Source organism: Lampris incognitus, chromosome 1, assembly GCF_029633865.1.
Source record: "Lampris incognitus isolate fLamInc1 chromosome 1, fLamInc1.hap2, whole genome shotgun sequence".
Lineage (NCBI taxonomy): Eukaryota > Metazoa > Chordata > Actinopteri > Lampriformes > Lampridae > Lampris > Lampris incognitus.
Window position 1 is genome coordinate 99,099,136 of NC_079211.1, and position 15,711 is coordinate 99,114,846.

Here is a 15,711-nt window from a genome sequence, read left to right on the forward strand (position 1 = left end):
CTGTCTTTTTAATCTCCTCAAGAGTTGTGGGGAAAACTGCTTTTATTTCTGGCTCAATTCCCACACTGGCTCGTGGTGTGGGGCATTTTAGCAGGATTCTCAGCCTTCGTACGTGGCACAAATCTGTGAGTATAGCGCACAACATTGGTTTTATTCACTACTTTGACTTGTTCTGGGAGCGCTCCCCTCTGTATAGAGGAGAAAGTCTTCACCTGAACATGCTAGGTTGCTGCTGTTCTGTCCTCTCCACACGATTTACTATTTACATCGTACACATACCTTCTGAACACTCTAGTTCCCCTTTGCCCGTATGGTATGATCTGGTATGATCCTCCGGTATAATCGCACTGCTGCTCAACCTCTTCCCATTCCTGACTGCATTACCAACAGACGTCATTGCCCTCACCGTCAGAACAAGCAGCATGTAAATAAGGCCAATCTCCGTCCCCCTCCTCAGTCCTCACAACCTATCACAAAGCAACGTCATCTGAAACCGGTTTTGCTCAACAATCGTTCACTCAATTAAAGCCTCATTCTGAAGGAATTTATAACTGACAGTAACCCGGAATACCTCTGCCTCACTGAAACCTGGCAGAAACCCCTGGACTATTTCTCAGTAAAGTAGGCCACACCCACAGGATTCACATACATCGATAAACCTCGTCTTGAAGGGCGGGGAGGTGGTGTTGCTGCTGTTTCCAGGAAGGACATTAAAACAACCACCTTTTCCATTCCTGCCACTCATTCTTTCGAACACCTTGCCTTTAAACTCTGTGGTCCCACTCCCTTGGTCACTGCCATTATCTACCACCCTCCCCAAGCCAAACACTTCCTTTCTCTCCGACTTTCTGACCCAGCTATGTGCCATCTCCCCTTCCGTTCTCCTCTTGGGGGGTTATAATATCCACATTGATGACACTCACTGTAAACCTTGCCATAGAATTCCTGGAACTGCTACAATATTTCAACGTCATGTAACATATCAACTTCCCCACTCACAGCTGTGGGCTCCAGCCTCAACCTCAATATATCTGACCACCTGGCAATCACCATGGACACTGACATCCCTATCCCCGTCACAAAAGTCAAACGCAGAATATCCTTTGGAAATCTCAAGTCTCTCTCCCCATCTGCTCTTTCTGCCTCTCTTGCCAGTAAATTGTCCGCCTCCTTTCCCCCACTCTGCTAATCCCTCTGATCTTGTCAATTATTAAAATGACACACTCTCCTCCTGTCTTGATCAACTGGCCCCCATCAAAACCAAAATAGACTCATTCACACACTCAGCTCCCTGGTATACTCATGAACTCCATCAAATGAAATCCTTTAAGCACCAGCTCAAAAGACTCTGCAAGAAAACTGGTTTAACAATGCATCTCCAAAGACAAAGACACTCATCACAGCCCAGCCCACCTACTACTCACACCGCATACACCCTGGCTCCGCCAACCCAAAGGCTCTCTTTTCCACAATAAACACACTTCTCAAACCCAGCGACAATACCTCCAATTCCTTCGGTTAAAAAGGGCAACTCTTTCCTTTCATTTTTCCAAACTAAAATTGACACCATCTATAGCAACCTGAACACCTCCCCTGCCTTCTCCACCTCCCCGCCCATCTCTCCCTGCTTTACCACTCAGCCCCTGTCAAAGTTCTCCCCTATGTCCAAACTGTAGCTGTCCAGCTTCACAGTAAAAATGAGAAGCTCCACTTGTTTTCTGGATCCCATCCCATGCAATCTTGTTAAGGTCTGTCTCCCAGCTATCTCCTCCCTCATGGCAGAAATCATTTATTCTACCATCAGCACTAGTTCTGTCCTCCATACACTTAAACTGGTTGCTTTCAACACGATCCTCAAAAAACTTGGACTCAACCCCGATATCATAAGCAATTTCTGGCCAATCTCCAATATCCCTGTTCTGTTAAAAATACTGGCACGTCTTGTTGCCTCCCAACTCAAAGTTCACTTCATCTCCAACAACCTGTTTGAACCATTTCAGTCTGGTGTCTTGATGCATTCTCAACAATCCAGGTAAGGAAATCACAGAAAGTTGAATCAGTTCATCTGGACAATGTTTTTTGGGAGAAAAATTTCATCACTCATCTAAGTGACTTCTTCAGTCTCAACTGAGTGCAGGTATTTCCACCCTTATAAACACCACAGCTGCATAATGACGGAACCAACGATTGGTTTCATATGCAAAGTGTCATGACCATTAACTAGAGTTATAATGGCCATGTGCACTATTCATGTAGGATTGAGGAATAGTTCCAATCACAGCATTGTAAGATGGCAACAGATGTACTCTTACCCCCCCCCCCCGGTTCAGGAATGGTCATTCCCTCTTCACATAGATGGTTTCTTTTGACTCACCAGTCAAACCAGCGTTCCTCTCCATCAAGGATGTGCACATCCTCACCCTTGAAAGAGTGGCCACTGGCCTGTAGATGGGTGTAGACTGCAGAGTCCTGGCCTGACGTGTTAGTTCTTCTGTGTTGTGCCATTCTCTTCGCCAGCATTTGTTTGGTTTCCCTGATGTACAAGTCATGGCAATTCTCCCGACACTTAAACACTATACTGCTCTGTTTGTGTTGGGGGACCCAATCCTTGGGGTGGACCAATTTCTGGTGCAATGTGTTTTGGGGTTTAAAAGGGGTTTGGGCATTTCACTCTGCTTTCTGCTCACAGCACAGCACAGAAACAGCCCTCCTTAAAGTCATCAATGACCTCCTCCTCTCCTCAGACTCTTGCCACCTCAAAATTCTCATTTTCCTCGACCTCACTGCAGCATTCGACACCATCAACCTCACCATTCTTCTGTCCCGCCTTGATTCCTCCCTCAGTATCACTGGTACTGCCCTGTCCTGGCTAAAGTCATATCACACAAACAGACGGTTCATTGGTATCAACAACTGTACCTCCTTCACCTCTCCTCTGTCCCAAGGTGTCCCCCATGATTCAGTGCTTGGTCCTCTCCTGTTCATCTTTTACATGCTCCCTCTTGGTAACATCATATGCCGTCGTGGTCTCCATTTCCACTGCTACACCGATGAGCTCTACATCACCACTAAATCTATCACCACTGCAACTCACTCCAATCTGACCAACTGCCTCACTGAAATTAAATCATGGATGCAAGCCAACGTCCTCATACTACTACTACTACTACTACTACTACTTTCGGGCTGCACCTGTTAGGGGTCGCCACAGCAGATCATCTGTTTCCATCTCTTCCTGTCCTCTGCATCGTCCTCTGTCACACCAGCCACCTGCATGTCCTCCCTCACCACATCCATAAACCTCCTCTTTGGCCTTCCTCTTTTCCTCTCCCCTGGCAGCTCCATATTCAGCATCCTTCTCCCAATATACCCAGCATCTCTCCTCCTCACATGTCCAAGCCATCTCAATCTTGCCTCTCTTGCTTTGTCTCCAAACTGTCCAACCTGAGCTGTCCCTCTAATATACTTGTTCCTAATCCTGTCCTTCTTCGTCACTCTCAATGAAAATCTTAGCATCTTCAACTCTGCCACCTCCAGCTCCACCTCCTGTCTTTTCATAAGTGCCACTGTCTCCAAACCATACAACATAGCTGGTCTCACACCCATTTTGTAAACCTTCCCTTTAGCTCTTGCTGGTACTCTTCTGTCGCAAATCACTCCTGACACTCTTCTCTACCCACTCTCTTCTTCACCTCTCTTCTGCACTCCCCGTTACTTTGTACAATTGACCCCAAGTATTTAAACTCATACACCTTTGTCACTTCTACTCCTTGCATCCTCACCATTCCACTGTCCTCCCTCTCATTCATACATATGTAGTCAGTCTTGCTCCAACTGACTTTCATTCCCCTTCTCTCCAATACATACCTCCACCTCTCCAGGCTTTCCTAAACCTGCACCCTACTCTTGCTACAGATCACAATGTCATCCGCAAACATCATAGTACATGGAGACTCCTGCCTGATCTCGTCCATCAACCTGTCCATCGCCATTGCAAACAAGAAAGGGCTCAGAGCTGATCCTTGATGTAATCCCACGTTCTGATCATCATCGGTCCCAAATCACTTACCAGTACCACTCACAACTTCTGCTTCACCATCGATAACGCCACTCTGTCTCCCTCCCCATAGGTCCGCAACCTCGGAATTAATTACAAAAGCAATGTCTCCTTTGAACGTGTCAATCATGTCACCAGAACTGCCTTTTTCCACTTAAAAATAACCGCTTGTCTTCTCCTATCACTCTCCTTCTCTGCTGCTGAAACTTTGATCGATGTGTTCATCACATCCAGAATTGCATATTGCAGCAGCATTCTTTACAGCTCATCATCCAGAGTCCTAAACAAACTCCAATACATCCAGAACTCTGTTGCTCACCTGCTAACCCACTCCTACTCCCATGACCACATCACTCCTTTCCTCCAGAACCTCCACTGGTTCCCTGTCCCACAACAGATCCAATCCAATGTCCTTCTCCTCATTCACAAAGCCCTCCATAACCAGGTTCCCTCCTGCCTCACTGACCTGCTCCACTACCATACTCCTTCCCGCAGCATTCACTCCTCCGATGCCAACCTCCTATCTCCACCACATAGGACCAAGCACCGGACCTGGGGCGACATAGCCTTCTCCATAGCTGCCCCTCCCTCTGGAACTCTCTCCCCAAACACATCAGACTGCACTGATCTGCCCACTTTGAAATCATTAATTATAACTCACCTTTTTAGAATTGCTTTTAATTTGTGATTAATGTTGTGTTTTATGTTTTTGGTGTTTTGCTTTTATGTTAATTTTAACTTATGTAAAGCATTTTTGAGTAACTCTGAAAAGCGCTGTTTAAATAAAATGTATTATTATTACTATCATTATTATCATTATTATTACTGAATTTAAAATGCAACACAATGGGATCAACTGGGACTTGATGGAGTTGGTTCCTTTAATCTGAATTTTTCATTTCAGTGCTTGGTTTTTGGTCAGGCTTGGATTCAAAAATATTGCTTATGGATATTCATATGACCAATTCATCATTGGAAAATTGCTCACAATTTTGGGCTTTTGCTGAGTTTGAGCTCACAAAAAGCAATATCTTAATGTCTGTTTAATGTCTGTCAAGTTTGGACAAAACTGTTTGGGGGTTTGGGCCTGACTTGGCCCACCATTCCTTTGCCATACCAAGGTCAAGTGCATGAGTGCATATGGTATGTACATGGGTCTCTGTAGGTGCACGGGGTTGAGTCTCTCACCTGTTGCTGATACATTCTTTTAGCTCTGTGGTCCAGGAGCTGACCTGCTGGTCATTGTCTGTCTCAAATATCAAACTACCTGGATAGCGGTTAACCTGTTGAGATGGAGATGTATTCATATGTACAGTGAACATTATATAAACAATTCTTAAACCTTTAAATTATAAGCCTTTGATCTTTTAGTAAACAACCAAGTCCAATGGCTATGGAAAAATGTTGATCTAGTTTGGAATGCTGGTGCAGCCTTTGCAAATCTGACACATATCTATCTCTCTCCCTTTTAGTGAAGCATAGATAAATGTAAGTATGGGTTGTCAGAGTCAAAGAAACATGACGCACACAACATCAACACAAATCCACTACATATTTAAACTGAAATAGCTTTCCAAGAGCCAATCTTGATGGTTAGCCAGTTTCTACTAAACACCGAGCCGCTACTTCACTTGTCAAAGACCCAATGTACACTTCCAAGAAAAGTCTTTCACATGAAATTTTTCAGAGATGGGATCTGTACAATGTGACTGGTAATGTACGTCTTAGCTCATCAGCCACAATAATTTGTAGGGACAACTTCTGGAATGTTTGAGTCTTCTGTTTTTCCAAACCGTGTATCTAAATAGCACAGAGTAATATCGGTCCAATCAAAGTAACCATAATGCAGAATCAGCAAGCTAGGAAAGTACACCTCAAGTTTCATATATTCCATCTGGATTTGTTCTCAAATATTTGAATCAATCTAGCTTGGGTGGTCACAGAGGAAACAATTTTTTCCAATCCCAGAGTTCAAACTTGGTGAAGAAGCTCGTGCCTGTCCATACCTTTAAGACAAAAGTGTTGATGTTGTCAGGCATCTCCAGACGGTTGCAGCGACGAACTTCCTGAATATCTGAACAACGGGCCGTGATCTTAGGAGAGGAGGCCTGCAATACAGACACATGCATAGACAGTAAGACAGCTATACACACAAATGACAGCGGCAAAATACACCAGATCAACACCGACCCAAAATCTGTCTTTCTCTCATTAAGAAACAAAGAAACAAAGAAACTTTGGTCCATGCATGTTAATAATGTTGGATCATCAATTAGTTGTTAAAACAACTGACTGTAGCAACAAAACAAATGTACAACTACAAAAAACGTCAACTTCATGATACATGTTAAAAACGTATGATACATCTTGTGCTGCCAGATTGCTCAAGATGATGACGAGCATATTATATAAATGTTGTGCAAACTTCCTGTTCACAATGTCATTTTCATTTAGAAGTTTACAGCCAAAGCCTAAACCATATGGAATACATTATTCAATTAGCAACCAAACAACTGTCCCATACTTCAGTTTCTTCTCAAAGCACACTGAGTTCATTCAGCTTATATCACAGATTCAGAGCAGAATGTATTCATTTAGTCATACACAGACTCCTTCTATGACTCAATGAATAAGGCAGAAAAAAGTAGAGAATATGCAGATGATAATGTATGGGGATAGGGCCTTTCTACTAATAGAGTCTCACAGAGGGAAGAAAGAAAAGAACGAAAGAAAGAAAGACAGCAGGACAGAGGATCTCATACAGTCCTGTATAGTTGAGGCTCTCTGTATCCACCAGGTGTGCACGGTGCATTCCCTACCACTCTTTCTGCTAACATGGTACTCATGGTACGCTACACATCAGCATTCATATTACATGTAATCCTAATCAGTTTTAAAAGCCTGCCACAGAAATCAAATGTGATGTGTGAAAATATTGAATTAAAATCAGTGGCCAAACTGTTCCTACAGCAGTGGTTAGCCAAGTTATGTTGCCTGAGATCCTGAGCTGTATTATAGGTTTAGTTTGGTACTTTTGAGGCTAGTCGCTGATACACTGGACGATCTGTTATTACTTGGGAAAATGTTTTGAAAATGTAGGACACAAAATGAGAAAATGAGGGTACTTAATTAGTTCATACACTTTGCTCCTCGCTTTTAGAGTACAGTAAATACAGAGGAACCAGTTGCAGTGTTGCTGGTGTGCATTCCCCAATTCCGCAAAGGTCGGCAAGTAGACCTGCTGTGACCAGAGTAAACCACTGGATCCAATTAAAATCCAACTGAAATTAAAATGCAGTTTTTTTTTGTTTTTACAGCATAGATCTGCTCTGTATATGGTCTGTCTTGTGTCTTATTTTGGAAGAAAAAAAAACATGACTCAAAAGGAACAAATCCGCAGATTAAATCTTTTTGTTGCCATGAGGGCGCCACCCATCTGTGCTTCAACTGGCAGGTGTTTAATTTGGTTCTCCACCTACATAGATGAATAACAGCCAATCAGTAACAATTTATTTTCAAGACACTTATTTTTCTAGGGTCAACCCCTCAGGTACGGTAGCCAACACCACTTCTCAACCGTATGTGTGTACTGCACCAACTTCAGCTAGGCTGCAGTGTCCTAAGTGCAGACGTTGTGTAGCTGTGTGCAGTAGTGAGGAGTTCCTGCGTAAGCTTCCATCCAACACAGGGACCACAGGTGAACGGGTGAGGTTTTTAGGGAAGCGTGTCACCTCAACGTTTATGGTGCAGGTTTGCAGCCTCCACTTTGCTCCATTGTGCTCTATCAACTGGGTTCGGGAACAAAGTGACCTCTGTTCTCAGCTGATTTTGAAACCTGGAACCGTACCAATAATTCCCAACAGTGCACAAGTGCTTGAACGCTTTTTTTTAACCTAACGTTAACTTTCATACATCTAAAGGTCCAGATGTTGATTTATGTTGCTGTTTACCAAAGCTAATATCAATGGCTTTTGTAGCAACTAGCCAGTGTGACCTAACACTCGCTGGTTCAAGGCGGTTATATTCATCAACCGCCGCCAGAAACAGAGCAGCTTCAGTTCGCAGCTGCTGTTGAAACCAGGGGATATCCCAACAAATGCCAATACTACACAAGTCGGTTTTTTTAAGCTTTTATGTGTGTTTATGATGTAAATTACTGATTAATATCAGCAGAAAAAGTAACGCTGACTAAAATTGTGGGTGCCATCGCTGTCTGAGCACCATAAAAAAACTTGCCAACAATTCTTACAATTGGTCCATTCAGATGTTAATTCAGACAGTTTGCCATGTTAAGTGCCAGATAATAAGTGTTAGAGATTGTCTCATAACATCGTAGCTGTGTGACCGGGGAACTTCACGGAGCATCTCCCGGTAACGCCGGCTCTCAGCCGTCACTCAAACGACATCGTGGGGACGCCCACTCAGCAGCGTGAGGTCCAGATGCCATTTCAGCATACACCTCCAAAAAATACGCTTTAACCTCTTTTTAATCATGAACATTTCAGTCTTTAAAAGTAGACACTTAAAGAAAGCCTAACCCTATAAATAACTGGCACAGCTTCTTAACAACAACACTTCAATTAATACACACCTCGAATCACCTTTTTACATCAAAGATGAGGAGATTTCAAACGTTGGTTGGACTTCAAACTCTTTACATGAAAAACTATGCATGAGGCCCCCACTTTACCCCCCACCCCGTTTGTCTGTGTGTCCACTGACCGCAGTTTCCAACTTAAAAGAAACAGTGAATCCAGATGGTCAACAACAAGCCTGGGAAGCACATGTACGGGGATTTCTGAGAGCGAGGTTAAATATAAGCTTTCGTATGTGTGCACATCTTACTGTGAACATGTACCATGCATGTTTGCGTGTACGTGTGTGCATATGCATCTTGTGGTGTGTGTGTCCATATGTGTGTACGCGCGCGTTCGTTTATTAAACCAATGTGTTGTCAAAGTTGAGGCCTCCCTCGGTGAGAAAAGCGAAGTGGAGGAGAAGAGGGGCATGATGGGAGATCTCATGGAGAGCTGTGAAGGACGCTAAATGAGATATGGGACATCGTGATGGTTTGTTTGGACTGAGGCGCATACAGTGTTCTTGTAATGTGAGATGGAGTCAGACCCAAAACTTTAGACGTACATCATCCTGCCTGACCCTGATTTTCAGAAAGGTTAACAAATGAATTCGCAAATAATTTTCTCCAGGGCTAATTAATAACTTTGGCAAAGTTTGTAAAATGTTGCATTCCCCAAATAACAGCCCAATTTTTTTACATTGTGTCCCAACAAATGTTAAAAGAAAAAACAGCTCTGCTATTTTTGAATGTCACTTTTGCATTGATTTAGCGTAAATATAATTCAATTTGACTTTCTTCATACGTCATGTCCTAAAAAAGGATTCAACCATTAAATGTTGGATCTAAGTCATAAATCCATGCTACATGTTAAATCTAAATGTTAAATCTACATGTGAAGTAGTAAACCTTTACTATTATTTATTTACATTTTTTGAGCCGAGAACATGTTGCTATGAGCTTAGGATGGTAAAACTGCCCTCATGATAAATTCAACAAAAGACACAACCATTTTGGGGGCGAAAATAGTTTTTTACTGAGGTACGGAAAAAGAAAACGTTTTAATTCCGCGTCTTTGTACCTTGTAATGGTGTACAATCTTGGCCAGGTCTCTTCAAAATATAGATTTTTAATCTCAAGGGACGTCCTGGTTAAATAATAATAATAATCCTGAGATCCCTGTGACGTCGGCTAAATATTCAACAAACATGCAAATTAGTAACGCCTTTGGGCGGCAACAAAGACTGAGGCTTGAACGGAAAAGAGAGCCAGCAAAGTCACGTCCATCCTGATGGCAGGGGACACTGTGCTGGATTTGCCCCGAATCAGCGTAGCGGCGGCCTGTCAGTCACACACACTGTGAGGGCCCAAAAAACAACTCACACTCATTTTGGGGACACAGCAACGTACTTGGGCCAGTGGTGGGAAGACGTACCAAGAGGTCGTCAATGAGCGAAAATCCAAGTTGCTCGACAGGCTGACAAAAAAAACCCCCGCAGCCTAGTGTTTGACTTGTACATTGTTTTAATTCTGACAACAAAATGTTTGTAGCTACTAGCTAATGTACACATTGTGCGATGTAGCGTTAGCTTGGCTTAGCCAGTCATGTGAATACATAGTTTGACATTAAATTATGTAAATATAGTGATATGGGGGGGGGGGCAGCCGGGAACCGCTGCAGCCAGGACGCGAACCCGGGTCTCCCGCGTCTGATCTGTTAGCCAAGGGCTAGCGAGTCTACTCATTCGTGATCATTACACTACTGCCCCCCTTCGGGAAATATCAGCTCCCTCACACCTCTGGGCGCACGTGCTTCCGGTGGCCTCACGGTCTCACCATTCCACTTCTGACTTAGCTAGCGCACAAGCTAATGATCATCTCTCATTTTTCTGTATAGCAATAGTGTGGCTAACTTTGCAAGTTGCTACTGCTTCATGTATTTTTTTCTGTTGTTGAAATTAACTTAGAAAAAAACAAACACAACAGCTACAAAAACAATATGAGAACATTTTTTAAATCAGTTTTCAGTTGGTCTGCTTTGATAATAATAATGATAATAAATCAAAATTGTATAGCACTTTTCTAACACTCAAAGTCGCTTTACAATAAACGGGGTGAAACAAGGCAACAGATAAACGTAACACAAACATACAGGGGTGGATGGGAAGGGGGGGCTATGGGAGGGAAAAGCGGCAGCCGCACACGACTCCAGCAGTAGTCTTCCACATAAACAGATACAAAATGCATGAAAAACAAACAAAAAAACAACACTGTGGATGTTGATTTTCTGTAGGGGTTTACTCCCGTAGCCTAGTCCTCTCCCGAGGTATCCACGAGGCAGTGGCACTATTTAATCCATAGCTGGGGGCTGGTTCGTGGGCATCAGGGAATATCCACACACCGGTGGGCCTGCATACCGCACGTCTAGAGGCCAGACCTCCTCCGAGTCCCTTGTAGTTCAGCCAGGGTCCAAGGTGTACCCAGTTACCGTGTCGCCACGAGGAGGCACTACATTGGGCTTGCTGTTGGAGAGGCTATGTACTGGCAGGGAGAGACTTACGTGCTCGGCTCTCCTGTTCGCATTTCTGCTAGCCAGCGGTGAAGGTTAAGAGTGAGACTTGACAGGCACAGAACACTACACCAACACACTAGACGCTTCACAACAACCCCACTTCTTACAGAAGATACAAATATGTATGCACATGTGCACTGTGCACAGAGACCGAACAAGCACGAAACCGCCCAGACCAACCCATGGCATGCCTTTGCTGCGTGTGTAGGTGGAGTGCAGCCTACTAAATATCCCTACTAAATTTCCCTCTCAAGTCGTCAGTGAGTGGGTGAGTGACTGACCACAATTTGCAACGCATAGCCCACAGCGGCAGTTGCGTTCACGCCGTGGGAAAAAGACACAAATGGTTACACAAAAATAGGCTGTATAAATACACACTCATGGCCCAAGGGGCCCTGGTCAGCCATGTGCACTGGCCTATGGCATGGAGGGTCAGAGGTCATGTATAAAATGAAGCAAGGGTGACGGCTGACAGGAACATGTAGACAGAATAGCTTTTATTGCAAGTTGATGACTAGTGTGTCTGTACTGCGTTAGCGATTATGTGTGCCTTCTGTGTGCATGGCCCATTACTGACAACTAGGAGCCACAGCTGAACGCTCAACGTTAAGAAAAACCATCCTTGCAACATGACATGTTTGTCTTGAGCAACCAACCACAATCTGCGGTACTTACTATCTACATGTTACTTACACGGAAATTCTTTGAAATAGATGAGCTTCTCTATTCTTCAAGCAATGCATTTCCATCTTGCAAAGGAAATTGTCCTGACAGCTGCTGAGGAAAGTCACTCACAATACAGCCTAAAGATCCCAAAATGATGAGACTTCACTTATCAGCAATCAACATGCACTGAGCTGAACTGACTGGGGCTACTTTTCCTTTCTCCTCCCCCATTTTATCAAACCAAACTATGTAGAGTCTACTGGACATAACCTTCTAACAAGGTACAGTTGGGTCAACATCCAACCCTATGGGACAAACCCACACTGCGGAACAAAGGAGAGGGCGGAGAGGCGTGAGACAGCAAAAGAAGCAAGAGGAAACGGGTGAGACAGCGAAAGACATGGGGCTGGGTGGGAGAGAATGAAAGTGAGAGGGGAGGGGGAGGAGAACAAGAAGAAAGAGAAGGGAGGAGGATTCCAGGGCTTTGTGTGCCGGATGAGTTTGAGTCTATGTGACATTGTGTGAGCCTGAGGAATGTCTATGTTAATCCCACACACTCAAGTACACAAAGGCAGAAACACACACACACACACACACACACACACACACACACACACACACACACACACACACACACACATACATCAAAAGAACATATTATTGCCTCCTACCCCCATTTCCGTAGTCTTTCAGCATCATGAATGAACGCCTTTACTCTAAACACAGTGCTGCCTTAACCACAGCGCCTAATAATGTTAATAAAAGGCTCAGTGGGGAAGAGATGAGGGGAATATGACTCATATAGTGTTTTATGAGTAGGCCAACTGGGAGCTGATCATGAATTTGCCTTGGCCAAATTAGAGTCCAGAGTGCTTTGCGAAATTTGCTTCCAGTGTGTAGAAACAGGGAAAATCTTGTCAAATCCTCTTTTAAGATAATTTTCACGACTCCCCCTTGCTTTGTACATATACAGCAGACAAAATGGCAATTATAGGTGCATGCACAACAGTGCGAATGTAAGGTACGTGAAAAAGCTGACTAAGACAAAGCGGACCCCAAGATGTGGTACAGAAATGCGTGTCGCTGAGGATATGAGAAGAATCTGACTCATTGAGAGGAATTCATTATGAGTAAGCGAATACGCTTTAACTAACAGCGTCTTTGAGGAATTCAATGCATAGTGTGTATGTGGGAAAGAAGAAAAAAAGAAGCAAGCAGCAGATGTCTGGCTGGTTGAGCAACGGCTCATCTTATTTCTGTGAATCAGCCTCATTGGGGGAAAAAAAACAACATGTATGGGTTGACAAGCTCATGTGCATACAACACACACACACACACACACACACCAATCTGTATGTGCAGGCACAAGCACACAAATAACAATACTTGACATTTTTACAAAATACAACGTTGAGGATTCAACTTGTATTTAACTATTCATTCAGCTCTATTTTACCTCGAAGGCATCGAGTCATTAACCCACAAAACACCATGAGTCATAACCCTTAAATTCAAAACGGCATACCATAACTCTCATTACAGTACTCCGTTCTGTAAGACTCTGACACTCTTGCCTACTAGTGCTGACCAATAAATCATATTTTCATTGTCACTGCGATATGAACATGCATGACAAACACAGCAAAAGGCTGCCCGAAACGTGATGAATAAGAAAAATCATCACGGGGGTGTCCGGGTAGCATAGCAGTCTATTCCGTTGCCTATCAACACGGGGATCACCGGTTCGAATCGTCACGTTACCTCCGGCTTGGTCGGGCGTCCCTACAGACACAATTGGCCGTGTCTGTGGGTGGGAAGCCGGATGTGGGTATGTGTCCTGGTCGCTGCACTAGTGCCTCCTCTGGTCGGTCAGGGCGCCTGTTCAGAGGGGAGGGGGAACTGGGGGGAGGGTAGCATGATCCTCCCACGCGCTATGTCCCCCTGGTGAAACTCCTCACTGTCAGGTGAAAAGAAGCGGCTGGCGACTCCACATGTACCGGAGGAGGCATGTGGTAGTCTGCAGCCCTCCCTGGATCAGCAGAGCGGGTGGAGCAGCGACCGGGATGGCTCACAAGAGTGGGGTAATTGGCCGGATACAATTAGGGGGGAAATTAAAAAAAGAAAACTCCACATGCTCCATGCCATGCATTCACCCTCAGCATGTGAACATCTGACCTATCAGATGGAGCCCTGTAGTCAGCTGCACCAGCACAGCCAGAGCAAATTCAATCTTTACCTAGTTCAAGATTCAAGAACTTTACTGGCATGGTACCAAGCACAATGAAATTGAAGTTGTGTCAACCTCAAAATGGTGCATACATAAAAGAGATAAGAAATATAAAATATGAGCAATAAAAAGTAGAGTCCAAACAATACAAGTGCAAAATACAAGCAGTATAAGGTATAAAATACAGTATGGTTCACGATGAAATACAACTTACAAGGTGCAAAAACACCAGCAGCAGCAAAGGTGCAGTGGACGGATATGAAGCCGTTTAGAGTGACATGTGAGTAAATTTTGCAAATATTGCGCGTGCCCAACGGCGGCAGCACATCAGTCTCGTCGGCCTGAGGAGACGTCTGCGTTCGTTAGTGCCACAGCTTTTGGGAAGAAGCTGTTTTTCAGTCTCTTCGTGCGTGTGCGGATGATCTGAAGCGCCTACCTGATGGGAGGGTCTGAAACAGATGGTGTCCAGGGGTGTGTAATGTCTTTTATGATGTTCGTAGCCCTCCTTACACAGCGAGTGCTGTGAAGATGTTCTAGTGAAGGCAGCTCACACAACTGTGCTGTTTCCACGACACGCTGGAGGGCTTTTTTGTCAGCTTTTGGTGCAGCTGCTGTACCAGGCTGTCGTGCAGTTCGTTAGGACGCTCTCGATATAGCATGTGTAAACGTTGACAAGCAGCTTTTGGGGGAGGCTGGCTCTCCTTAGCCTCCTCAGAAAATAAAGGTGTTGTTGTGCCTTACTCACCACTGCTGAGGTGGTGTCAGCCCAGGAGGGGCCCTCTGTGATGGTGACCCCCCAGGAACCTGGAGCTGCTGGGGACTCACTCCCCAGCCTCTGTGTTGATGTGGACAGCACTGTGTGACCTTCTTGGAGGTCCTAAAGTCTACGATAATCTCCTTGGTGTCTAAGACCAGGTTGTTGTTAGCACACCACGTTTGTCAGGTTCAAACGTAAGTCGGCACAATGTTCAAGTTTACGAACAACTAAACGTTATACCGTAGCGCCAAATCATATCCGCTCAGCGTAGACTTAAGTTTCATCTTAAAACTTACACCTAACACTGACATTAACATGGCTCTTCGTTTGAGCAGGTAGAAACCCCACTGCAAATGAAGCAAATGAAGGAGGATACAGTTTGTGTGGGTAGCAATCTATTCCGTTGCCTACCAATACGGGGATCGCTGGTTCAAATCCCCGTGTTACCTCCGGCTTGGTCGGGTGTCCCTACAGACCTACTTGGCCATGTCTGCAAGTGGGAAGCCGGATGTGGGTGTGTGTCCTGGTTGCTGCACTAGCGCCTCCTCTGGTCCGTCGGGGCGCCTGGTCAGGGGGGAGGGGGAACTGGGGGGAATGGTGTGATCCTCCCCTGTGCTACGTCCCCCTGGTGAAACCCCTCACTGTCAGGTGAAAAGAAGCGGCTGGCGACTCCACATGTACCGGAGGAGGCATGTGGTAGTCTGCAGCCCTCCCCGGATCGGCAGAGGGGGTGCAGCAATGACTGGGATGGCTTGGAAGAGTGGGGTAATTGGCTGGATATAATTGGGGAGAAAAAAAAAAAAGATCTACTCCTGTATTTTCACAATGTGTGTCTGGTGTGTGGTGTGTGTCTGTG

At 44.7% G+C, this 15,711-nt stretch overlaps 1 protein-coding gene across 1 annotated transcript in view; it reads right to left on the reverse strand.

The window, feature by feature from the left end:
* The window catches only part of sh2b3 (SH2B adaptor protein 3), a 99,962-nt gene that overhangs the window by 28,705 nt on the left and 55,546 nt on the right, over positions 1-15,711 (reverse strand). The window contains exons 3-4 of the mRNA XM_056292549.1: positions 6,064-6,165; positions 5,246-5,340 (exon numbers count right to left, since the gene is read on the reverse strand). Of these exons, the coding sequence (XP_056148524.1) occupies positions 5,246-5,340; positions 6,064-6,165 (197 nt within the window). The remainder of the gene's footprint in view (positions 1-5,245; positions 5,341-6,063; positions 6,166-15,711) is intronic.